Below are 26,515 nucleotides of genomic sequence, written 5' to 3'. Positions count from 1 at the left end.
CATGACTATGCGCACGTCAGCGCACCCATAGACTATAATGTGTTTTTGGGTGAATTTCGTGCACATGCGTTTTTTTGAGACAGGTCGGGCGCACAAAAAATGCAACAGGATGCATTTTGTGCGCCCGGGTTCACACTACAAAAAAACGCATGCGCATACAAACGCGTACAAACGCATGACTATGCGCACCCATGTTAAGTATAGGGAAAAAAACGCATGCGCATTTATGCGCAAAAACGCAGCGCAAAAAAAAACGCAAGTGTGAAACCAGCCTTAACTTCCAAAAACGCAGCAAAAACTGATCACTGTGGTTTTTATTTTTTTACTGAGTTTTTGCACTTACCGATTGTTTCTTACGGATAAAAAATGCTGCAAATACTCAAAAAAAAAAAAAAAAGAAGCGACACGCTGCAATTTGTGAAAACCCAGCAGTTTTCCAAACCAGTCAGGAAAATCAAAACCAAGGTGGGTCCAAGAGATTTCTGAAATCTCATAGACTTTGCTGGTACTGTGAAAATCAGCATAAAAAAAAAACGCAGCAAAAACGCAACGTGTGAATGTGGCCTAAATGTATCAGAGCAGAGTGCACCATGTATAAAAGCTATTTGCTTACTTGGCTGATTGTTTCCCACTGTTCAGTACACACAGGTAATAGCACGTTCGGCTCTGATACAATAGATGAACGGCACGAGAATCATCAATATTCTTGTTTTTTGCCATTGATTATTATTATTACTATTATTATTATTATGGTATGTTCTGTGCTTGTTCCTATGCATCAAGCAATCCAGACCGAATTTGTAGAGTAAAACTTTGCAAGTGTGAATTGACAAGTCAGCGGGCGACATTTAATCTATATCTCTATGGAGACCCGAGCGGGGACCTTTTTCAGGGTTTGTTAGGTCTGTCCAGATGGATATAATTGAATGAAAGGACTTTTATCAGAATCAACTATATGATGAAGTGTGAGATGTGAGATGATTTTTCCTGGATTAGGAAAATATGGCTCTTTTTTTTTCCCAAAAATAGCGCCTCGCCTGTCCACAGGCTATGTGCGGTATTGCAGTTCAGTCCGATTTTCTTTAATGTACTTATATACAGGTTATATAACTTTTGAATATCAGGTGTAACTTTATGGGGTTGTCTGATTTAGAAAACTCATTTTTTTTTTAATAATTATAAATTTCCAGTTATTAGAGGGATTCCTTTGTTTAGGATACTAATCTCAGCTGCATAAAGCATCACTCTCTTTGGGAGGATCGGGCCTGTCCTGCATTACAAAAACAACCTGCTAATTATGCAAATTGTCTTCAGAGAGGAAGAGGACTAGAACTCTAGTGCCACCTATTGGAGGTAGCAATCCTAAAAGTCAATGTTGACCCTTTAACGAGCCTAGTTACATGACCAATAGGTGGCACTAGAGTTCTAGTCCTCTTCCTCTCTGAAGAGACAATTTGCATAATTAGCATATTTCCCAGAGGAGCATTGCGGCTTTTAGTCTCCTCACCTCGACATGCTTAGCATGTCATTCTCCGCAAGGAGAAATGATACTTCTTGGATAAAAGCAACCTGATGATGTAAATAGACATTGTGTAATGCTTCTTTTCTCCTGCGGAGGCGCTGCAGGGATATTGAACTCTTAGATCCCCATAGATCACAGCGGATCGCTGGACACTTTTGTGATCAGCTGATTATCAAGGGACCTTTCTAAGAACCAAAGCAAATTAAGTCCTTTAAGGCTACCGGGCCGTAAGGCAAAACCTTCCTCAGGGCGCCTGCCTACCATTTGTCATCTATAAAACTGATGTCGTTATTTGACAGATAAATACAAAATATATTACATCATGTTATTAGATATGATAAAACCAGGTTGGATATTCACTCAATTGCTCCTCTTGATTTAAAAAAAAGAAGTTTGGGTTGATGTCCGGTCCTGCCTTGGACATTTCTGATGCGAGGACATGGCCAATCGTAATTATGATAATTAATGAAAAATTTTCTGGTATCTTCCTCAGGAACATGACATTGAAACAGCTCATGGAATCGTCCACGTCACCATGTGTGGAACGCCAAGACAGAATCGACCCGTCATCCTGACATACCATGACATTGGACTGAATCGTAAGCGATGGGTTTTTCTTAATTCTAGCACTTCTATATGGCTTATGAATAGTTTCTACACATTTTGGACTCGTATAATACGTCCAAACTTTGTAAGACTAGATACACGAACACTTAGGGGATCCATCTTGACTTGACTAAATGCCTCAGGAACCCACTCATTGGTGACCTTGAGAAATCGTGTCCATTCTCTAGGGATAGTTTCCTCATACTGGTGAACTAATGGCAATATGTCTTCTCTTTGGTGACCCCAGTGTATAGTGTCAACTTCTTAGTGACCTTGTAGAGTAATATCCATACTCAATAATCCTATGGGGTAGATGGTAAAGTTGAATATCCCTTGTACCCCGTAATGATTGCAGCTGCCTGGTCAACCAATGGGATAGCATTTAATCATGTCAAGTTGAGCACAAAGATTTGCAGGACCAAGGTCCAAGCAGAGATGTCAGTAGCCTTGGCTTCTGGATCAGAGTCCTGTGAACCTTCTTCTTGCCGGTTGCACTAACTACAGCGCGATCATTGCCAGGCCAACTAATCAAAAAAGTAGCTGGGGATGCCAATAGGTAGGAGGAAGTTCCCATAGCTCTGGTCCAACCTCCGTAGCAGCTAGACCAGAGTCATGTCAATCATTTTGCTCAACCCTAGTGTCCATCTATTTGATGGCCCCTAGTCTAGTAACGTCACCCCATTGAAGAAGGATCAATTATATGACAGACCCATGTCTATGCTTTAGTGAATCCTTGGATGACATCCTCTTCTTGGTAACTTTGAGTCTCTTCAGTAGTGTCCAATTCCAAAGACACCCAAGGATATATTAGCAGGACATCACATGACCATTACTGTCATCGTATAGAGTGGCCCTTTTTACTTAGTAGGTCCTACAAGGTAGGTCATGCTTTTTGTGGTGGCACCTGAGCCACTGTGAGGCATAATCACATTTAGGCTGTTTTCATGCTTTGTTGAGCTCAAGTACCAACCATTCTATGTGTGATGTGCCATGGCACTGTTGTTGTCTGCAATTTCATTAGGATCACACACAGGTCAACAGAAAACCATGCATTGTGGCATCATCAAGACGTACCCAAAGCAACCATATCCCTGTTGTTGGCACCAAGAAGTGTGCATATACAACAGACTACTTGTGTTCTCCTTGTGAAGGCTTCCCACCAGTGCTAGTTGTCCAACTTTTCTTAACTTTTGGGAATTTTTCAAATCTATACTAACGACTTTACATGTTTTTTTTTTTACTAACGCACAGATAAAACGTGCTTCAACTCCTTGTTTAACTATGAAGACATGCACGAAATCACACAGCATTTCTCCGTATGCCACGTGGACGCGCCCGGTCAGAACGAAGGAGCTGCTTCTTTCCCAGCCGGGTAAGGGCGTAATGAGATGATTATTTTGTTTCTCTCCCAGATTAGTGACTTTGGAACATAAGAGGTTAATGGACCACTAAGCCCTGTCAGGTTCAATGAGACTTATCAGAATTAAGATTTAGCAACGATTAGCGTCTTCAGGATTGCTGCTCGGGAAATCACAGATAAGTCCGGCTCAGTGACGAGGAAACTCCTATTTTCGGCATCGATTTTGGACATCAACAAACAATGAGGCCAATTACTAATCTTTTTTTTTTTTTTTTTATAAATTTTACTTTCAATTTGTGGGAAACTTGAAGTTCTTCTTCCATCCCAAGATGAGAACAGAGCTAATGGTGTACCTACCATGTGGGGTTGTCAAAGAAGTCATTGGCTGATGGTCATTGGGTTCTCTTCTTTTCATAGAGTGCCATTAAAAGTTGACCAAGGGAGGTCCGACCACAGAAGCTGTGAATAATGAGTTCCCCGTCTACATCTCCTGAGGGCAATCATGCTTATCAATATTTCTTAATTATTTTGAGGTCTGAGTGGTCACTTATCTTAAAAAAAAGTGGCCAGAATTACCTTTACTTAGAGAACTCTAAGTAGTCAGACCCATTGACCTTGTGCTGGCAGGCTCTGTAGGTATCTCATACAATGGTGAAGGCAGAGGTCATAGATTAATTGAATACAATCAAAGGTGTTGATTACTAGCGCTAGGGACATCGGATTGAAGACTAAGATCATGTGGCCAAGAAAATAAAAATACTAATAAATACATTTTATTTTGCTCAGGTATGTATACCCGTCTATGGACCAACTGGCTGAAATGTTGCCTGGTGTTATACAGCAGCTGGGGTAAGGACTCATATATATTAATTTTGCTATATCTCTATTTCCTCTGTATAACATTTTACAAAAAGTTAAAAAAATAAGGGGTGTCCCTGCCTCTTTAATACGAACTCTTGCCCATCATTATGGGAGCCCTAAGTCTTTTCTCAGTGAGCTGCTGGCATGGAAAATCATAGGGGTTTCCCCCAAACTTGGGTTAGTGGGGTGGCAGTACACATAGGATTGTTTTGACATCCCGAGTGCCTTCCCTTCTAATGCTGGGCAAGCTTACTATTTCATTTAGACTCCTCAGGGGTGGAGCTAAAGAAGGAGTCACATGATTTGGTGCTGGTACTGTAAGCTTCTTTTGGGAAGGGTTTTTAGATATAGGGATAGAACAGTAAAGCTACCATTTTAGAAATTTGTATTTTTGTCTTTGAGCTCTTGGCTAAATAGCATTTCCAACAGGGGCGCTGAGACTTCTGTACTTTCTGCAGAATGTGATGCATCTTTCTTTTTGTTCTTGTAGTTTAAAGAGTATCCTCGGGCTGGGAATCGGAGCTGGTGCCTATATCCTCACGAGATTTGCTGTAAGTATCACTCGCCGAGATGCTGTTTCAATTCAGATTTTTTTGTTAAATATTTTTTATCTACCCTTTTGAGAAAGCACTTACTCCTTAGATTAAAGGGCTGTTCTAGTCTTATAAAGCATTACGATCATAAGGGGGCCATCTGCAGGCCCTAAGTAATCCTTACCTGGATGTTATTGGGGTATATTATTTATTTACCGACCTTCGGCTTGATCTCGAGCCATGGCGACCTCATGGAGAACGCTCTGTAGGAAGATCTATCTTGTGCAAGCCTAGATAGGTCCACCAGGGTCTTCTCTGCTGACATCTTGAGTTTATCAAGCCATCGGGTTCCTGGTCTTCTTCTTCACCTTGTTCCTTCTGACCTGGATGTTATTGATACTGTGGAGAAAATAAATTCTGGCAGTTTGGCAATCAGACGGGTCCCTCACCAATCTGCGAGTATCTGCCTATCACTTCCTATGAATGGAAAGCCCCTAAAAGAAAACTTAGCAGATTGTAAAATGATCAAGGGTTGTGCTAATCAGGGCTGCTACATCTGACATGAAACCTCTACATCTGCGCCCAAGCCTAATCCAAGTTTTTATTTTCTCCGCGGGATATAAAGTTTTCATTAAGATCCATTAAAGGGATTAAGCGACTTCCGTAATTCACAACAAAACCAGCTTGGAAATGTGCGTGAGCTCCAGCTGCAGCGACTCCGCCATGTGAAACGCAGCTTGTCGTTCCGTCAGTGGAAAGTTACTGAATTCCTGATCCGCATAAACAATTCTTTCTGTTTCAGCTGAACCACCCCACCATGGTGGAAGGCCTGGTGCTCATTAATATTAACCCCTGTGCCGAGGGCTGGATGGACTGGGCAGCCACCAAGGTAAATTTGAACCACGCGTTTTGGGCTCTCTCAAATTTCATTCTATAAGTCGTCTCTTGTAATGATTGCTACGCGTTTGCTTTGTCTTTATTGTCATGATGACTCTAGGCTACTATAATGTCTGATCTTGCCTCTTTATCCACTGGGTGAAGCTCAAAAATTCCATTAATTTTCCATCATATGCCCATTTACATGAATGAGGAGCATCTACTCCTCCAGATTGAGAACTTCTGATTTTATCAACATTCAAGGGGGCCCTGAATGGACCCCACAGGGCTCCTGATAATACTAATCACCCTTAATATGGCAAAGTAGTTGTCCACATGCCTAGAACGCACCATATTTGAAAGGGAGACGCTTAGTGTGGTGGGTCTTCTCTTCAACAACATCAGGGCACCCCTGTCTATGACATCTCCTCACAGAACCAATTATTTGGAACAGTTAGGGATGTCCTGGACAAAAAAAAAAGAGCCAGGAAATCATAGAATCATAGACCGTTAGAGTTGGAGGGACCTCCAGGGTCATCGTGTCTAATCCCCTGCTCAGTGCAGGATTCACTAACCCATCTCAGACAGGTGTCTGTCCAGCCTCTGTGTGAAGACTTCCATTGAGGTAGAACTCACCATAGAATCCTAGAATGTTAGAGTTGGAAGGAACCTCAAGGGTCGTCATGTCCAACCCCCTGCTCAATGAAAATTTGCAACCATCTGCTCAATGAAATGAGATTTTCTGTGTAGCATTGAGTCATCCCAAGTCAAGCCGGCAGTAATGGTAAACCATCCATTAACTGGACACATGCATATTGAAAAATATTGTATCCTAATGGGGGCAAATGGTCAATGAAGGATCCACTGGACACAATTACAAGAAGCGTCCCTTTTTTCTAGAAGTTTTTATAACTTTTTTATTTATTGCTTCACAGCTCTCTGGCCTTACCCATGGATTGCCCGATATGGTGATTTCACATTTATTCTCCAAGGTGAGTTTATGTTAGCCAACAATTTAATGGGGTTTTACTAAATTTGTATAAATCAGTACTAGTCACAGTCTAGAAACTTTAGTATATACATTTATATTTTGACATTCCTTGCAATTTTTTCTTTATTTTTAAATAATTGTTTGCTGACAGTGTTACAGTCTGGGCAATTATGTGATCGGGACTTATTTTCAGACTTTAGGTGTAAACAAGAAAGTTTCCGAAGAGTCATGCAGTTCAATATCTAGCCTGCATATTTAAACAGGACCTGTCATAAGGTGAAAGATGTCCTGTTTTTGCTGTCATTTTATTCCCACTGCTTATTTGAGTATTCCACTTTTTTGTTTTCTTCAAATCTGCTATATGGTTCCAGAAATATGGGCCTTTATATTTACTGCTGATTTTTACAGTCTTTACTAGAGGGCTTGGTTCACAGGATCCTCAGGGGCGTGTCATAATGTTTTGTATAATTACCCTGTTAATACCTCCCCTTTGGTAAAGACCATATAAAATAGCATTAAATAAAATGACCCATAACTTTGGAACCGTATGGCGGATATTAAAAAAAACAAATACTGGAATACTCAGGGAAGCAGTAAGAGTGTAATAAAAGCAAAAACGTCCCACTTTTGACCGGGTGACAGGTCCTATTTAAACCCTGTCCCAAGGGCCACCACTCCACTCCCTCAAACATTCAGGATTGCCCCCAAAATGACCCTTTTTTTTTTCTATGACCTCCCCAATACATGGACCTGCTTACACATTTAGCATTAGGGCAAAGGAGCATCAAGTTTGGATTTTAGGATGCAGTCACACCTTGGCGCTTTCTTGGTTCCCCGCATTCGAAGACAAAAACTACAGTAGCATGAATAAAGCATATGATTAGCGGGAGAGTCAGAGACTGTTTTGTGGCCCAAGCATTTTGGGAAATTGTAAGGCCAGCCCGATACCAATCTTTTCCCTATAAAAAAAAAAAATCCGTTGATGTGATGCTACAACATAAGTGAGTTGTGTAACACGCGGAGACACACACTTTTCTCTACACTGCATTCCGCGACATCCTGTCTCTGTCCCCAGGACACGTCTATGTTGTTTTGTGTGGTTTTTTTTTCCTCGGGTGAAGCAGCTTGTTTACTGACCTAGTTTCAGAAATTCATAACTGCAGCGGAGTCCGTGGCCGATTCAGCATCTAATCATTGGAGCTTAACGCTTTTTTTTTCCTTGCGTATCTAGGATGAAATCCACAATAACCACGAACTAGTCCACACCTACCGAAAGCACATTCTAAACGACATTAACCAGAATAATCTCGCCCTATTTGTCAAGTCATACAACAGGTAACAGCGGAGACAGATACTGTGCTGTAATATAATGTAAAAAAACCTTCAATAATACTGTCTCTATAAATAACATTATAACTAGTGTAATACCGCCCCTATGTACAAGAAAATAACTACTATAACACCGCCCCCATGTACAAGCATATAACAACTATAATACTGCCCCTATGTACAAGAATATAACTACTATAATACTGCCTCCTATGTACAAGAATATAACTACTATAATACTGCCCCCTATGTACAAGAATATAACTACTATAATACTGCTCCTATGTACAAGAATATAACTACTATAATACTGCCCCCTATGTACTAGAATATAACTACTATAATACTGCTCCAATGTACAAGAATATAACTACTATAATACTGCTCCCTATGTACAAGAATATAACTACTATAATACTGCCTCCTATGTACTAGAATATAACTACTATAATACTGCCCATATGTACAAGAATATAACTACTATAATACTGCCCCCTATGTACAAGAATATAACTACTATAATACTGCTCCCTATGTACAAGAATATAACTACTATAATACTGCCCCTATGTACAAGAATATAACTACTATAATACTCCCCCCTATATACAAGAATATAACTACTATAATACTGCCCCTATGTACAAGAATATAACTACTATAATACTGCCCCTATGTTCAAGAATATAACTACTATAATACTGCTCTCTATGTACAAGAATATAACTACTATAATGCTGTCCCTATGTACAAGAATATAACTACTATAATACTGTCCCTATGTACAAGAATATAACTACTATAATACTGCTCCTATGTACAAGAATATAACTACTATAATACTGCTCCTATGTACAAGAATATAACTACTATAATACTGCTCCCTATGTACAAGAATATAACTACTATAATACTGCCTCCTATGTACTAGAATATAACTACTATAATACTCCCCCTATATACAAGAATATAACTACTATAATACTGCCCCTATATACAAGAATATAACTACTATAATACTGCCCCTATGTACAAGAATATAACTACTATAATACTGCCCCTATGTTCAAGAATATAACTACTATAATACTGCTCTCTATGTACAAGAATATAACTACTATAATGCTGCCCCCTATGTACAAGAATGTAACTACTATAATACTGCCCCCTATGTACAAGAATATAACTACTATAATACTGCTCCTATGTACAAGAATATAACTACTATAATATTGCTCCCTATGTACAAGAATATAACTACTATAATACTGCTCCCTATGTACAAGAATATAACTACTATAATACTGCCCCTATGTACAAGAATATAACTACTATAATACTCCCCCCTATATACAAGAATATAACTACTATAATACTGCCCCTATATACAAGAATATAACTACTATAATACTGCCCCTATGTACAAGAATATAACTACTATAATACTGCCCCTATGTTCAAGAATATAACTACTATAATACTGCTCTCTATGTACAAGAATATAACTACTATAATGCTGTCCCTATGTACAAGAATATAACTACTATAATACTGTCCCTATGTACAAGAATATAACTACTATAATACTGCTCCTATGTACAAGAATATAACTACTATAATACTGCTCCTATGTACAAGAATATAACTACTACAATACTGCCCCTATGTACAAGAATAGAACTACTATAATACTGCCACCTATGTACAAGAATATAACTACTGTAATACTGCCCCTATGTACAAGAATATAACTACTATAATACTGCTCCTATGTACAAGAATATAACTACTAAAATACTGCCTCCTATGTACAAGAATATAACTACTATAATACTGCCCCTATGTACAAGAATATAACTACTATAATACTGCCCCTATGTACAAGAATATAACTACTATAATACTGCCCCCTATGTACAAGAATATAACTACTATAATACTGCTCCCTATGTGCATGAATATAACTACTATAATACTGACCCTATGTACAAGAATATAGCTACTATAATACTGCTCCTATGTACAAGAATATAACTACTATAACACTGCCCCCTATGTACAAGAATATAACTACTATAATACTGCTCCCTATATACAAAAATATAACTACTATAATACTGCTCCTATGTACAAGAATATAACTACTATAATACTGCTTCAATGTACAAGAATATAACTACTATAATACTGCCCCTATGTACAAGAATATAACTGCTATAATACTGCTCCTATGTACAAGAATATAACTACTATAATACTGCTCCTATGTACAAGAATATAACTACTACAATACTGCTTCTACTGTATGTACAAGAATATAACTACTATAATACTGCTCCTATATACAAGAATATATCTACTATAATACTGTCCCTATGTACAAGAATATAACTACTATAATACTGCTCCTATGTACAGGAATATAACTACTATAATACTGTCCCTATGTACAAGAATATAACTACTATAATACTGTCCCTATGTACAAGAATATAACTACTATAATACTGCTCCTATGTACAAGAATATAACTACTATAATACTGCCCCTATGTATAAGAACATAACTACTATAATACTTCCCAAATGTACAGGAATATAACTACGTTAATATATTACTGTATTTATGTACAAAAATATGCATTTGCAAGTAAATATTTTTATCCTGCTCTAAAAGAACTGGAAAATACAGCCCTGACAACACTTTAAAAGAAAATCCCCATAGTAATTTTTTTTTTATTTCCGCAGTCGAAGAGACCTAGAGATTGAACGTCCAGTGCCTGGATCAAACGCAGTAACATTAAAGTAAGTTGTTGAATCCTTCCAATTGTTACTGAATCTGCAGAATATGTTTATCCTTGAATGTAAAAACCAGTATTCTTAATGTTTTCCAAATGTTCTCAGAAGAATCTAAATATTTGCTCTTACTACCCTACTAATGTCGTCCACTATGGGGCCATATTCTTAGACACAACTGTAGGCCGCACTTTCATATGAGCATTCCCCAATAAGAGATTGAAAACTTTTTAATAGAAAGTCCAACTCAATTCATTGAAATGCAACTTTTATGTTATATATAACAAGAAATGTTATCCCTCAACGATATGCAATGGGCACAGAAAGTATTCAGACCCCTTTAAATTTTTCACTCTTTGTTTCATTGCAGCCATTTGAGAAATTCAAAAAGTTCATTTTTTTTCCCATTAATGTACACTCTGCACCCCATCTTGACTGAAAAAAACTGAAATGTAGACGTTTTTGCATATTTATTAAAAAAGGAAAACTGAAATATCACATGGTCATAAGTATTTAAAGGGATCTGAAAGCTGGCAAAGACATCATAATAAGACCCGCCCCCGAGGAGTCAACAGTTATTCCTTGTGTTACAAATTGTCTGGGTTTGGGATTCCTTAGGCTATTCATATTTATCGTTGCCTATTTTCATATCATATGTATGGAGAAAGAAGGCGAGAAAGCTTCCAGATCCCCAGGGCAATCATATGATGGGATAGTTTAGAACCCAACCTGTCTACCTATGTTTCCCCAACATGAGATACCTGGGGAGCGAGAGAATGTTCTTTTAATGTTAACCCAAATTTCACTATATGACTAGTGGGTCCGGGATCAGGTGATAACGCCATTATTAGGATATTCAGTCGTGAGGGGCCCTACAGGGCAAGAAAGGGACAACTTTCAGACGAATTTCTGCAGATAACGTGGGAGACTCTTTAATCTGAACTTTTCTCACCCTGTGTTCCAGGTGTCCTGCTCTGCTGGTTGTTGGTGATAGTTCTCCTGCTGTGGACGCTGTGGTAAGTTGTTGGACTCATACCTTAATACTAAGGACCAGACCATTGATTTATGGATTTGTGTTTTCATCATTCATAGATTTGATAATATTCTACTGACAGTATTAATGAAAGTATCAGCCAAACAATTCTTCAGACATTAACTGTTAAAATGCAAAGGTTGAAAAATGATAAAAATGTTTTTTTTACAAGAAGATCCAGAGCCATGTATTGGTTAAAGGGGATCTCTCACCATGTGTAAAAGTGGACAGCTTTTTACTCTTATTTTATTGCCGCTGCTCCTTTGGGCATTTTTTTTCCTTTTGTTCATTAGATGTGGGCCGTTTTGTCTACTGCTAATTTTCAGGTTTTTGGGGGCAGGACTCTCAGGCTTATATAGGGATGTGTGTTTAGACTGTACTGCATAATTATCCTGTAAGCACTGCCAGGGTCGGCCCGGATGTCTGGGGCCCACAGGAGGAATTGACCCTAGGGGCCCACTCTACAGCTATGTTCAAATACCTGTTAGCCGTTATCACTGTAAGTGAGCGTCGGCTGTAAAGCACATACTATAGCAGTGATGTACAGTTACGGTAGTTTACATTGAACGTGTTCTTTGGTGAAAAAGGTTTCACCGATCCACAGGTTAGGTAGGTGATCTCTTATTGGTGGAATCCGACCATTGAAAACGGCACCAATCAGAAGAGCTTTTATCCCCATTTTAAAATGCAGCAGCAGGTGGGATATCTGACCGTAGCTCCATTCATCCTCATTGGGGGCTTCCAGAAAAAGTCAAGTGCAGCCCCTTAGGGAGTGAATGGATCAGTGGTCAAGTCGCACTTGCCGCTCCATTCTAATAGGGATAAAAGGCCCACATTCTGCTGATCAGCAGTCAAACCCACACCAGTCAATAACTTCTCACTTATCCTTAGGCCACGTTCAGTATTTTACATCACTTATCTGTAAGCCAAAACCAGGAGTGGAGCAATCAGTGGAAAAGTATAAAAGAAACATATCACCACTTTTGGATTTTTTACCCACTCCTGATTTTGGCTTAGAAATAGTAATGTCAAATACTGACCTAATACTGAACCTGTGACCGTGGCCTTAGCATAGGTGATTATTACCTGTTTTCACCGGAGAACCTCTCTAAGTGCATATTTGCTACTGTGTAATAGTCACAGGACAGGGAGGGGTTAAACATCCAAGTAATTAATCTCTATTGGAAATCAAGAATATTCCCTTTATTGATATCAGAGAGAACAAATGACCTCCATACACAACGCAATCCACTATACCAAGACCAATAATAGCAAGTACTAATATTACCATAAGTGCCATTACACACTGGAGCTGTTTACATAGTGTACAGTGTATAGTGTAAGTGTACAGGTAACACAGTGATCACCAGTGACTTTATATACAGGAGCTCTGTATATAGTGTCAGTGTGCAGGTAATACCGTGATCACCAGTGATATTATACACAGGAGCTCTGTATATAGTGTACAGTGTAGAGGTAATATAGTGATCACCAGTGACATTATACACAGGAGCTCTGTATATAGTGTCAGTGTACAGGTAATAAACTGATCACCAGTGATATTATATCCAGGTGCTCTGTATATAGTGTCAGTATACAGGTAATACCGTGATCACCAGTGATATTATACACAGGAGCTCTGTATATAGTGTACAGTGTAGAGGTAATATAGTGATCACCAGTGACATTATACACAGGAGCTCTGTATATAGTGTCAGTGTACAGGTAATAAACTGATCACCAGTGATATTATATCCAGGTTCTCTGTATATAGTGTCAGTGTACAGGTAATACAGTGATCACCAGTGACATTATACACAGGAGCTCTGTATATAGTGTCAGCGTGCAGATAATACAGTGATCACTGGTGACATTATAGACAGGATCTCTGCATATAGGGCATAGTGTGCAGGTAATACTGAAGGTGTACAGGTAATACAGTGATCACCATTGACATTATACACAGGCGCTCTGTATATAGTGTCAGCGTACAGGTAACACAGTGATCACCAGTGATATTATACAGAGGAGCTCTGTATATAGTGTCAGTGTACAGGTACTAATCTATCCCTGTGTGGCACAGCCAAAAGTTTTTACCATAACCAGGTTCCCCGTATCATGTTCCCACATGCTTTAAGCATCCATTAGCCCTCTGCGTCTGTACTGTTTCACACTTAACATTATGGCTGGTCCATACAATCAGGGCAACTGTTACCACCCACCTTTCGTGTCTCCCTTTTTTCCTCATAGATTGTAAGCTTGCGAGCAGGGCCCTCATTCCTCTTGGTATCTGTTATGATGTGATTATTGTTATGCTGTAATGTCTATTGTCTGTACAAGTCCCCTCTGAAATGTAAAGTGCTGCGGAATATGTCGGCGCTATAGAAATAAAATTTATTATTATTATTATAGTGATCACCAGTGACATTACACACAGGGGTGCTGTATATAGTGTACAGGTAATACAGTGATCACCAGTGACATTATACACAGGAGCTCTGTATATTGTGTCAGTGTACAGGTAATACAGAGATCACCAGTGACATTATATACAGGAGCTCTGTATATTGTGTCAGTGTATAGTGTGTGTGTACATGTAAGCAGTCACATTGCTAGGTGAGGTCCTTCATCTTCGCTTTTCTTCTTCATCTGGTACAGACTGCCTTTATTTCTTCCAGTCAGGATTCTTCTCTGTAGAAAATAACACACAGTGACATAGCTGATCACTTCTAGAACACATTCCCCACTTTTCCCGCGATTTCTACACTATGTCAAAGTAAGAAAAAACGTGACATAGTGCATCCATGCACAGTAACAGGACATCCTTTTTGTTCCCCCATGGAAGACAGTATTCTCAAAAGTAAATTATATTACAGCAGCAATAATGTCCTCTAATAGGCCCCTACAGTAATTTTATCATTACTTGCAACCATAAGTAATGTATGGTCCCCATTCTGGCCTCCATACAGTAACTGTCACCAATTCTGACCACCTTTATTTAATAATATCCCCAATCCCGGGCCTCTTTATTGAATAATGTCACCCCATCCTGGGACTCTATGTATCCCCCCGATCCTGCACCTCTTTGTACTCCCCCGAACCTGGACCTCTATGTATCCCCCCCATCCAGGGCCTCTATGTATCCTCCCATCCAGGGCCTCTATGTATTCACCCCATCCTGGACCTCTATGTACCCCCCTTCTGGGCCTCTATGCATCCCCTGTCATCCTGGACCTCTATATATCCCCCCATCCCGGGCCTCAATGTATCCCACCCACTCTGGGCTTCTATGTATCCCCCCTATGCTGGGCCCTATGTAGCCCCCCCCACATCCTGAACCCCTATTTTTCCTCCTCATCCTGGGCCTCTGTTTACCCCATTCATTCTGGGCCTCTATGTATCTCCCCAATCCTGGGCCTCTATTTATCCCCCCCCCATCCTGGACATCTGTGTGTCCCCCCATCCTAGATCCCTATTTATCCCACCATATCCTGGGCCACTATGTCCTCCCCCCATCCTGTGCCCACACGTTGGCCCATCCTAGGTCCCTATAAACACTACCCTGCCCACTCACAGTGGAAAAAAAAAATTATTCTTACCTTCCTGCGCTCCCCCCGGCGTCCTCTTGCTAATTCATATCTGGCACGGTTGTTGACATGGCCGCCGACCCATCAGAGGTCGTGGGCTGACATCAGCGCCCACTGCACAGCAGTGACGTTCAATGACAGTGGCGCGCGGCCTTTGATTGCCCGGCGACCTTTCAACGTCTTGGCTGTGCGCCGGATGATGATGTTAGCGCACGGTGCATAGCTGTGACGTTCCCGGCGGCCATCTTAACTATTAGTCGTTTGTGCCACGTGCTGAGGCGCCTGGACTCTGATAGTCATAGAAATAAGATGGAAGTTGACCATAGTCGGATTGACTCTTCCACACTCATTCCAATCTCTTGGCCAAGACTTCGGGTTTATGCCACCAGCTGAATGTTGTAGGTCCATCGGCCTCATGAATAGGTATAATTTTGGAAGAAGGTTACATCGAAATGAGCAAGAACCACTCAAAAAGCCATTTTGGTTAATATAAGTATCAAAAACATAAAAAAAAAATAAAAAAATGAGAAGTTTAATAATATTTTATCTTTCCTTACATGATAGGTGGAATGCAACTCAAAACTGGACCCAACCAAGACTACACTACTAAAGGTAGGATCAAGTAACCTGTTCTAACCCTCATTCCGGACAAGTGGCCTCCACCAGTAAAAAGCATGAAGGGGCTCGAGGTGCAACACCAGAAGTTACGTGCCTTCAGCTTTTAACTCAGAGATCCTTATTCCGATTGATGAGTGCAGTAAAGAGGATGCATTGATGATCTATATTTCGGATCAGGTCAGGCCCCCGATGATCACACCGTCACATCTATCAATATATATTCCCCGAAAAACACCTTTATGTAAATCAGTCAGGCACAGCGTGTTACCACCCGTGGTCTTAAAAAATGTTTATTAATAAGAAAATTGATGTTATTTATTTCTCAACAGATGTCAGACTGTGGAGGATTTCCTCAAGTTGTTCAGGTAGTTATATATTTTTTCTAAAATAATTTTAGATTATTTTTTAGGATTTTTGTGTATCACCTAATATGTGTCACAGAACATGCAAAAAAATCAGATGAATGAAAATAATAATCCGTCAATAACACTTTTTTTTTTTTTTTTTAAACTTTAGCCTGCAAAGCTTGCTGAAGCCTTCAAATACTTTGTGCAAGGCATGGGCTACAGTAAGTGAAGTGTTCACACCACCTTCTTTTGTCTGAACTTGGATAGTCTCTTTCAATAAAAATAAACATAAAATGTACAATAATACTGCCCCCTATGTACAAGAATATAACTACTATAATACTGCCCCTATGTACAAGAATATACTGTAACTACTTTAATACTGCTCCTATGTACAAGAATATAACTACTATAATACTGCTCCTATGTACAAGAATATAACTACTATAATACTGCCCCTATGTACAAGAATATAACTACTATAATACTGCCCCTATGTACAAGAATATAACTACTATAATACTGCCCCTATACAAGAATCTAACTACTATAATACTGCCCCTATGTACAAGAATATAACTACTATAATACTGCTCCTATGTACAAGAATATAACTACTATAATACTGCTCCTATGTACAAGAATATAACTACTATAATACTGCCCCTATGTACAAGAATATAACTACTATAATACTGCCCCTATGTACAAGAATATAGCTACTATAATACTGCTCCTATGTACAAGAATGTAGCTACTATAATACTGCCCCCTATGTACAAGAATATAACTGCTATAATACTGCTCCTATGTACAAGAATGTAGCTACTATAATACTGCTCCTATGTACAAGAATGTAGCTACTATAATACTGTCCCCTATGTACAAGAATATAACTACTATAATACAGCTCTTATGTACAAGAATGTAGCTACTATAATACTGCCCCCTATGTACAAGAATTTAACTACAATAATACTGCCCCTATGTACAAGAATATAACTACTATAATACTGCCCCTATGTACAGGAATATAACTACTATAATACTGCTCCTATGTACAAGAATATAACTACTATAATACTGCTCCTATGTACAAGAATATAACTAATATAATACTGCTACTATGTACAAGAATATAACTACTATAATACTGCCCACCTATGTACAAGAATATAAATACTATAATACTGCCCCCTATGTCAAAGAATATAACTACTATAATACTGCTCCTATGTACAAGAATATAACTACTATAATACTGCCCCCTATGTACAAGACTATAACTACTATAATACAGCTCCCTATGTACCAGAATATAACTACTATAATACTGCCCCTATGTACCAGAATATAACTACTATAATACTGCCCCTATGTACAAGAATATAACTACTATAATACTGCTCCTATGTACAAGAATATCACTACTATAATACTGCCCCTATGTACAAGAATATACTGTAACTACTTTAATACTGCTCCTATGTACAAGAATATAACTACTATAATACTGCCCCTATGTACAAGACTATAACTACTATAATACAGCCCCCTATGTACAAGAATATAACTACTAAAATACTGCCCCCTATGTACAAGAATATAACTACTATAATACTGCCCCTATGTACAAGAATATACTGTAACTACTTTAATACTGCTCCTATGTACAAGAATATAACTACTATAATACTGCCCCTATGTACAAGAATATAACTACTATAATACTGCCCCTATGTACAAGACTATAACTACTATAATACAGCCCCCTATGTACAAGAATATAGCTACTATAATACTGCCCCTATGTACAAGGCTATAACTTCTATAATATTGCCCCTATGTACAAGACTATAACTACTATAATACAGCCCCCAATGTACAAGAATATAACTGCTATAATACAGCCACCTATGTACAAGAATATAACTACTATAATACTGCCTCCTATGTAGAAGAATATAACTACTATAATACAGCCCCCTATGTACAAGACTATAACTACTATAATACAGCTCCCTATGCACCAGAATATAACTACTATAATACTGCCCCTATGTACAAGAATATAACTACTATAATACTGCTCCTATGTACAAGAATATCACTACTATAATACTGCCCCTATGTACAAGAATATACTGTAACTACTTTAATACTGCTCCTATGTACAAGAATATAACTACTATAATACTGCCCCTATGTACAAGACTATAACTACTATAATACAGCCCCCTATGTACAAGAATATAACTACTATAATACTGCCCCCTATGTACAAGAATATAACTACTATAATACTGCCCCTATGTACAAGAATATACTGTAACTACTTTAATACTGCTCCTATGTACAAGAATATAACTACTATAATACTGCCCCTATGTACAAGAATATAACTACTATAATACTTCCCCTATGTACAAGAATATAACTACTATAATACAGCCACATATGTACAAGAATATAACTACTATAATACTGCTCCTATGTACAAGAATATAACTACTATAATACTGTTCACTATATACAAGAATATAACTACTATAATACTGCCCCTATGTACAAGGCTATAACTTCTATATTATTGCCCCTATGTACAAGACTATAACTACTATAATACAGCCCCCTATGTACAAGAATATAACTACTATAATACAGCCCCCTATGTACAAGAATATTACTATAATACTGTTCCTATATACAAGAATATAACTACTATAATACTGCCCCTATGTACAAGAATATAACTACTATAATACTGCTCCTATGTACAAGAATATAATTACTATAATACTGCCCCTATGTACAAGAATATAACTACTATAATACTGCTCCTATGTACAAGATTATAACTACTATAATACTGACCCTATGTACAAGAATATAACTACTATAATACTGCTCCTATGTACAAGAATATAACTACTATAATACTGCTCCTATGTGCAAGAATATAACTACTATAATACTGCTCCTATGTGCAAGAATATAACTACTATAATACTGCTCCTATGTACAAGAATATATCTACTATAATACTGTTCCTATGCACAAGATTATAACTGTCACGGGGTCCTTCTCTGGTATCACACAATCAACAGAGCAAGCGAATAGTGAACAATTCCAAGACATTTATTCCTGCAAAAATACGAAAAGGTCCATATTCAGTCCACCACACAAAGGATAAGATAGTCCAGAATAAGAATGCAGTCCAATATCAGGATAAAATGTCCAGGGAAATGAGATTCCACAACTCCAGCACCAGAGGATAAAAATGGGTCCTTCTCCCTGAAATGCAGCCTTTTCACCATCTTGTCTCTACCGGAACTGACTTGTCCAGCTGCCGTTCTTCCCCCCACCCCCTTCCTTGTCCAGGGGTAGTCCAACAAGTTGCCTCCCAGAGGAGAACAAAAGGCCTTAGGGATTAATGCACTACAGGGGGTCATCAAGAGACAGATACAGTGAGGCTGTAGGCTTACAATGTAATAAGAAAAACACTATGAAAATAACTGGAATTGTTAAAAATAGGAATATACAAAAAATGACATCCACATAACATATCACACCATCACAATAACTACTATAATACTGCCCCTATGTACAAGAATATAACTACTATAATACTGCCCCTATGTACAAGAATATAACTACTATAATACTGCTCCTATGTACAAGAATATAACTACTATAATACTGCCCCTATGTACAAGAATATAACTACTATAATACTGCCCTCTATGTACAAGAATATAACTACTATAATACTGCCCCTATGTACAAGAATATAACTACTATAATACTGCTCCTATGTACAAGAGTATAACTACTATAATACTGCCCCCTATGTACAAGAATATAACTACTATAATACTGCCCCCTATGTACAAGAATATAACTACTATAATACTGCCCCTATGTACAAGAATATAACTACTATAATACTGCTCCTATGTACAAGAATATAACTACTATAATACTGCCCCTATGTACAAGAATATAACTACTATAATACTGCCCCCTATGTACAAGAATATAACTAGTATAATACTGCCCCTATGTACAAGAATATAATTACTATAATACTGCCCCTATGTACAAGAATATAACTACTATAATACTGCCCCTATGTACAAGAATATAACTACTATAATACTGCCTCGTATGTGCAACAAGATATCTGCTGTAATATTCCGGTGTCTGAATCCCTGTGTTCTCTTCTCCCCTGCATGTTTAGTGCCTGCAGCTAGCATGACCAGACTGATGAGATCCAGAACGAACTCTGGAGCCAGTGTGTCCTCTATGGACGGCAACAGAAGCCGGTCTCACACCAATGAAGGGTCAAGGAGCCGTTCCCACACCGGAGACGGTAACAGAAGCCGATCTCAGACTGGAGAGGGGAACCGCGGCCGCTCCCACACAGACACCAGAATGGATGTGAATAATACCAGCAACCCAGATCACAATAATGTCAAATCTATGGAAGTTTCCTGCTAAATCATGGATCCCAGTGATCAGTGGAAACCTTCCTGCCAATTGTACAGATGAAAGCAATTCTCATTCTTTATGACAGCAAAGAGGTTACAGCTGACATATATTCTGGAGAACAGAAATAGTGGAGGACCAAAGATTAAATCTGACCTTTAACCTTCAGTACACAATTAGCCAAACTCACTCCCAAAATATAGAATGGAAACTTCCAAAAACTTTGCTCGGTGATATTAGCACAAGTAAATCATTTTTTGTATTTGATTGTGCTTCAATAGCTCAGATAACACTGGCGGGTTTTTTTTTTTTTTGTATTTTATTTTTTTCATTTTTAGTTTTATTTTAATGCCACTCAATTTAATGGCGTTTGCAGCAATTTTGGGCTATTTAGCGCTAAAAAAAAAAAATGTAAATAATTAAATGAAAATATTTATAAATGTGCTGTTCATTCAAATCTATTTTAATAGTTTGATATACTAGAAAATAGTTTGTACTCTAAGTCTCTAATAAGTGGGAATTTTTTTAATTTTTATGTAAACGAACAATATTTCAAAATATTATCAAATCTATTTTAGGAAATAAATCTGATTAATTATTTTTATTTTTTTTATTTTGTTTTTATTTTTTAAATACCGTACACCTCAATTATAATTTCCAGACTTTTTTTTTTTCATCGTTACAGACAAAAAAAATAAAAAAAAAATAAAATAATAATAATCATTAATGACGTACCGTAGCATTTATAAAGTTTAATAAACTATCTAAGGGAAAATTGCTGCTAATTAATATGAAAATATATGCAAAAAAAAAGGAACCCTTCAATTTAATTATACACTATCAGCTTGTTCCATAGCTTGAAGATTTTAATGATGTTTTTTTTTTGCATTTTGGTAAATTTGTTTTATAGCATTATGACCAAAAAAAAAAAAAAGAATCTAATTTCTGCATTCGATGATTTTAGCCTGTTCTTTATGTTACTCATTATCCAGTGTTCTCTATATTTTCTAAGTGTTTTGGGGCAGAAAACTGTGATTTCTCTAGAACTAGTTGAAGGAGCTCATTGTATACATGAATGGGATTATTGTATTTATTAAAGAGCAATAAACATGTAACTTTATGGCGTTTTTTTTGTGCATTTTTTGGGAAAAACAAATTGCTTACACAAAGGGACCATTTAGCCTCCGCTTGTGTTGCCTACAAGATGTGAAGGAGCCTTATTGGAACATTAAAAGGAAAATGCACCGAAATGAACCGTGCCACATTTTTTTTTTTTATTATTTGATTTTTAATTTTTTCTTATTTTTATTGTTCCTACTGTGAGAGAGTATAAGGGAATCCTACGTGAGGGCCGTTATGTATCTCCCCCAGAATGTGCTTGGAAGCCTTCTGCAGAGTAAGGGTATGTGCACACGTTGCGGATTTCTGCGCGGAATCTGCATCTCTTGGCAGAATCCGCAGGTCAAAATCCGCGCGTTTTTTATGCGGATTTCGCCTGCGTTTTTACACCTGCGGATTCCTATCATGGAATCCGCAGCATGTGCACAGCATTTTTCTTCCCCATAGAATAACATTGTACTGTCAGTCACTTGCGGATCTGCAGCAAATCCACAACATGTGCACATACCCTAGTTGTAAGTGTGGACTGGTGTAAGTTATTTGACCAAGTCAGTTTGGAGAGATACAAATGTTTACTCTTGTCCACAACTTTATCCCTGACCTGTCTGGTGGGCTCCTTGGTTTTCATGATGCTGTTTGATCCCTACTGTTCTCACACAAACCACGGAGGTCTTCACAGAACAGCTGTAGTTACACTGAGAAGAAATTACACCCTGGTGGACTCAATGTACTAATTATGTGACCTCTGGAGGCAGTTGGTCATCGAGGATTATATTTAAGGGTATGAAAATTTTCATATTAATATTTTTTTAAAAATTTGAAAGCCGTGTCTCATTTCCTTTACACTTCACAAATACTTGATACTTTGTGCTGGTATCACATAAAATGTCAATAAAATACATTTACGTTTGTGGGAGTAACGTGAAAAAATGTGAAAATGTTCACGGGGTGTGAATACTTTTTCAAGGCACGTATACTCCCGTATATAGAGTCACACATTACTGACGTCAATCCGCGCTAACACATTGAGAAACATTTAACCCTCCAACAGAAAGTGAAGTCCAAGCCTTATATCACTAGATTATGGCAGTTTGACTGACCTGTGAATTAAGGATCCACAGGGCACTAAAAGGGGTGTACCAGAATTTTTTTTCAAACTCCCTATAGCCTTTCTAAATTAACCCCTCCTTGCCTGCAGATCCTCACTGCCTGATATATTGCATCTTTTTTTCCTACACCATCTCCGCTCAGTGTGAAGTGGGCGGTCCTTCATGCTGCCCATGTGACCACTGTTAACTACATTTCCCACATGCACCTGCTTCTTCTCCATCCTCCATTTTCTCCCCATGCACAGATAACATTGGCAGCTCTCCTACCTGCTCTGTGATCTGCAAATGGCTTCCCGGGCAGAGGGTCAGGAGATGTGGTGCTGGGTCTAATACTTGTACATCAATACATGTCATTCTTGTCTGACCCCACTGCCTTGTGTGTAGGTTTCTAATCCTCCATTCCTATTAGCCTGTCTTTGTTGCCCATAGCAACCAATCACAGCACAGTTTTCATTGTACCAGAGCTGTTTACTGAAATGTAAGCTGCGCTCTGATTGGCTGCTGTGGTCAGTAACCTAAATAAAGGTCGAGTTCTGTTTACATTGTATTTATACGTCTGAGGCATCCATTAGAGCGAGTAAAGATAGAAATGGTCACGCTTTTAATGCAGAAATCCATTGGTGGTTTAGCGGCTGGTTCTCCTGCTCTCACAGCCGGAGAGGAGGATAGTGGGCACATGATGCCAATGTCCACCCGCTGAGGTCACTGTGATCACACATTTGCCATGTCACTGCATAGTAAGAAGAGGATACAAGCTGCAGGAAAAAAGCCGGTATCTACTGAGCATGTGCGACCTAAGGATACCCGCTGCAGAAGAATAGCCGGTATCTACTGAGCATGTGTGACCTGAGGATTCCCGCTGCAGAAGAATAGCCGGTATCTGCTGAGCATGTGTGACCTGAGGATACCCGCTGCAGAAGAATAGCCGGTATCTGCTGACCATGTGCGATCTGAGGATACCCGCTGCAGAAGAATAGCCGGTATCTACTGAGCATGTGTGACCTGAGGATTCCCGCTGCAGAAGAATAGCCGGTATCTGCTGAGCATGTGTGACCTGAGGATACCCGCTGCAGAAGAATAGCCGGTATCTGCTGACCATGTGCGTCTTGAGGATACCCGCTGCAGAAGAATAGCCGGTATCTGCAGAGCATGTGTGATCTGAGGATTCCCGCTGCAGAAGAATAGCCGGTATCTGCTGAGCATGTGCGACCTGAGGATACCCGCTGCAGAAGAATAGCCGGTATCTACTGAGCATGTGCGACCTGAGGATACCCGCTGCAGAAGAATAGCCAGTATCTACTGAGCATGTGCGACCTGAGGATACCCGCGGCAGAAGAATAGCCGGTATCTACTGAGCATGTGTGACCTGAGGATACCCGCTGCAGAAGAATAGCTGGTATCTACTGAGCATGTGCGGCCTGAGGATACCCACCGCAGAAGAATAGCCAGTATCTACTGATCATATGTGACCTGAGGATACCCGCGGCAGAAGAATAGCCGGTATCTACTGAGCATGTGCGACCTGAGGATACCCGCTGCAGAAGAATAGCCAGTATCTACTGATCATATGTGACCTGAGGATACCCGCGGCAGAAGAATAGCCGGTATCTACTGAGCATGTGCGACCTGAGGATACCCGCTGCAGAAGAATAGCCGGTATCTACTGAGCATGTGCGACCTGAGGATACCAGCTGCAGAAGAATAGCCGGTATCTACTGAGCATGTGCGACCTGAGGATACCCACTGCAGAAGAATAGCCGGTATCTACTGAGCATGTGCGACCTGAGGATACCCGCTGCAGAAGAATAGCCAGTATCTACTGATCATACAGTTGTGGCCAAAAGTATTGACACCCCTGCAATTCTGTCAGATAATACTCAGTTTCTTCCTGAAAATGATTGCAATCACAAATTCTTTGGTATTATTATCTTCATTTAATTTGTCTTAAATGAAAAAACATAAAAGAGAATGAAGCAAAAAGCAAAACATTGATCATTTCACACAAAACTCCAAAAATGGGCCAGAGAAAAGTATTGGCACCCTCAGCCTAATACTCGGTTGCACAACCTTTAGCCAAAATAACTGCGACCAACCGCTTCCGGTAACCATCAATGAGTTTCTTACAATGCTCTGCTGGAATTTTAAACCATTCTTCTTTGGCAAACTGCTCCAGGTCCCTGATATTTGAAGGGTGCCTTCTCCAAACTGCCATTTTTAGATCTCTCCACAGGTGTTCTATGGGATTCAGGTCTGGACTCATTGCTGGCCACCTTAGAAGTCTCCAGTGCTTTCTCTCAAACCATTTTCTAGTGCTTTTTGAAGTGTGTTTTGGGTCATTGTCCTGCTGGAAGACCCATGACCTCTGAGGGAGACCCAGCTTTCTCACACTGGGCCCTACATTATGCTGCAAAATTTGTTGGTAGTCTTCAGACTTCATTATGCCATGCACACGGTCAAGCAGTCCAGTGCCAGAGGCAGCAAAGCAACCCAAAAAAATCAGGGAACCTCCGCCATGTTTGACTGTAGGGACCGTGTTTTTTTCTTTGAATGCCTCTTTTTTTCTCCTGTAAAATCTATGTTGATGCCTTTGCCCAAAAAGTTCTACTTTTGTCTCATCTGACCAGAGAACATTCTTCCAAAACGTTTTAGGCTTTTTCAGGTAAGTTTTAGCAAACTCCAGCCTGGCTTTTTTATGTCTCGGGGTAAGAAGTGGTGTCTTCCTGGGTCTCCTACCATACAGTCCCTTTTCATTCAGACGCCGATGGATAGTATGGGTTGACACTGTTGTACCCTCGGACTGCAGGGCAGCTTGAACTTGTTTGGATGTTAGTCGAGGTTCTTTATCCAACATCCGCACAATCTTGCGTTGAAATCTCTTGTCAATTTTTCTTTTCCGTCCACATCTAGGGAGGTTAGCCACAGTGCCATGGGCTTTAAACTTCTTGATGACACTGCGCACGGTAGACACAGGAACATTCAGGTCTTTGGAGATGGACTTGTAGCCTTGAGATTGCTCATGCTTACTCACAATTTGGTTTTAAAGTCCTCAGACAGTTCTTTGGTCTTCTTTCTTTTCTCCATGCACAATGTGGTACACACAAGGACACAGGACAGAGGTTGAGTCAACTTTAATCCATGTCAGCTGGCTGCAAGTGTGATTTAGTTATTGCCAACATCTGTTAGGTGCCACAGGTAAGTTACAGGTGCTGTTAATTACACAAATTAGAGAAGCATCACATGATTTTTCGAACAGTGCCAATACTTTTGTCCACCCTCTTTTTTATGTTTGGTGTGGAATTATATCCAATTTGGCTTTAGGACAATTCTTTTTGTGTTTTTTT

General features: G+C 39.1%; 1 protein-coding gene across 3 annotated transcripts in view; it reads left to right on the top strand.

Moving 5' to 3' along the window:
- Positions 1-22,066, top strand: part of NDRG1 (N-myc downstream regulated 1) — a 102,690-nt gene extending 80,624 nt beyond the window's left edge. For all 3 annotated transcript variants that reach the window (XM_073590363.1, XM_073590362.1, XM_073590361.1), the window contains 13 exons: positions 2,016-2,121; positions 3,380-3,500; positions 4,275-4,337; positions 4,840-4,900; positions 5,685-5,771; positions 6,694-6,750; positions 7,981-8,084; positions 10,826-10,882; positions 11,838-11,889; positions 16,058-16,105; positions 16,441-16,476; positions 16,628-16,679; positions 20,699-22,066. In XM_073590363.1, the coding sequence (XP_073446464.1) occupies positions 2,016-2,121; positions 3,380-3,500; positions 4,275-4,337; positions 4,840-4,900; positions 5,685-5,771; positions 6,694-6,750; positions 7,981-8,084; positions 10,826-10,882; positions 11,838-11,889; positions 16,058-16,105; positions 16,441-16,476; positions 16,628-16,679; positions 20,699-20,958 (1,104 nt within the window). In that variant the 3' untranslated portion in view covers positions 20,959-22,066. The remainder of the gene's footprint in view (positions 1-2,015; positions 2,122-3,379; positions 3,501-4,274; positions 4,338-4,839; positions 4,901-5,684; positions 5,772-6,693; positions 6,751-7,980; positions 8,085-10,825; positions 10,883-11,837; positions 11,890-16,057; positions 16,106-16,440; positions 16,477-16,627; positions 16,680-20,698) is intronic.
- The last annotated feature ends 4,449 nt before the right edge of the window (positions 22,067-26,515 follow it).

This window comes from Dendrobates tinctorius, unplaced genomic scaffold (genome assembly GCF_039654945.1).
Source record: "Dendrobates tinctorius isolate UK_male_01 unplaced genomic scaffold, ASM3965494v1 ptg000116l, whole genome shotgun sequence".
Classification (NCBI taxonomy): domain Eukaryota; kingdom Metazoa; phylum Chordata; class Amphibia; order Anura; family Dendrobatidae; genus Dendrobates; species Dendrobates tinctorius.
Note: the sequence above shows the minus strand (reverse complement) of the source record. Positions and strands in the feature narration are given on the sequence as shown.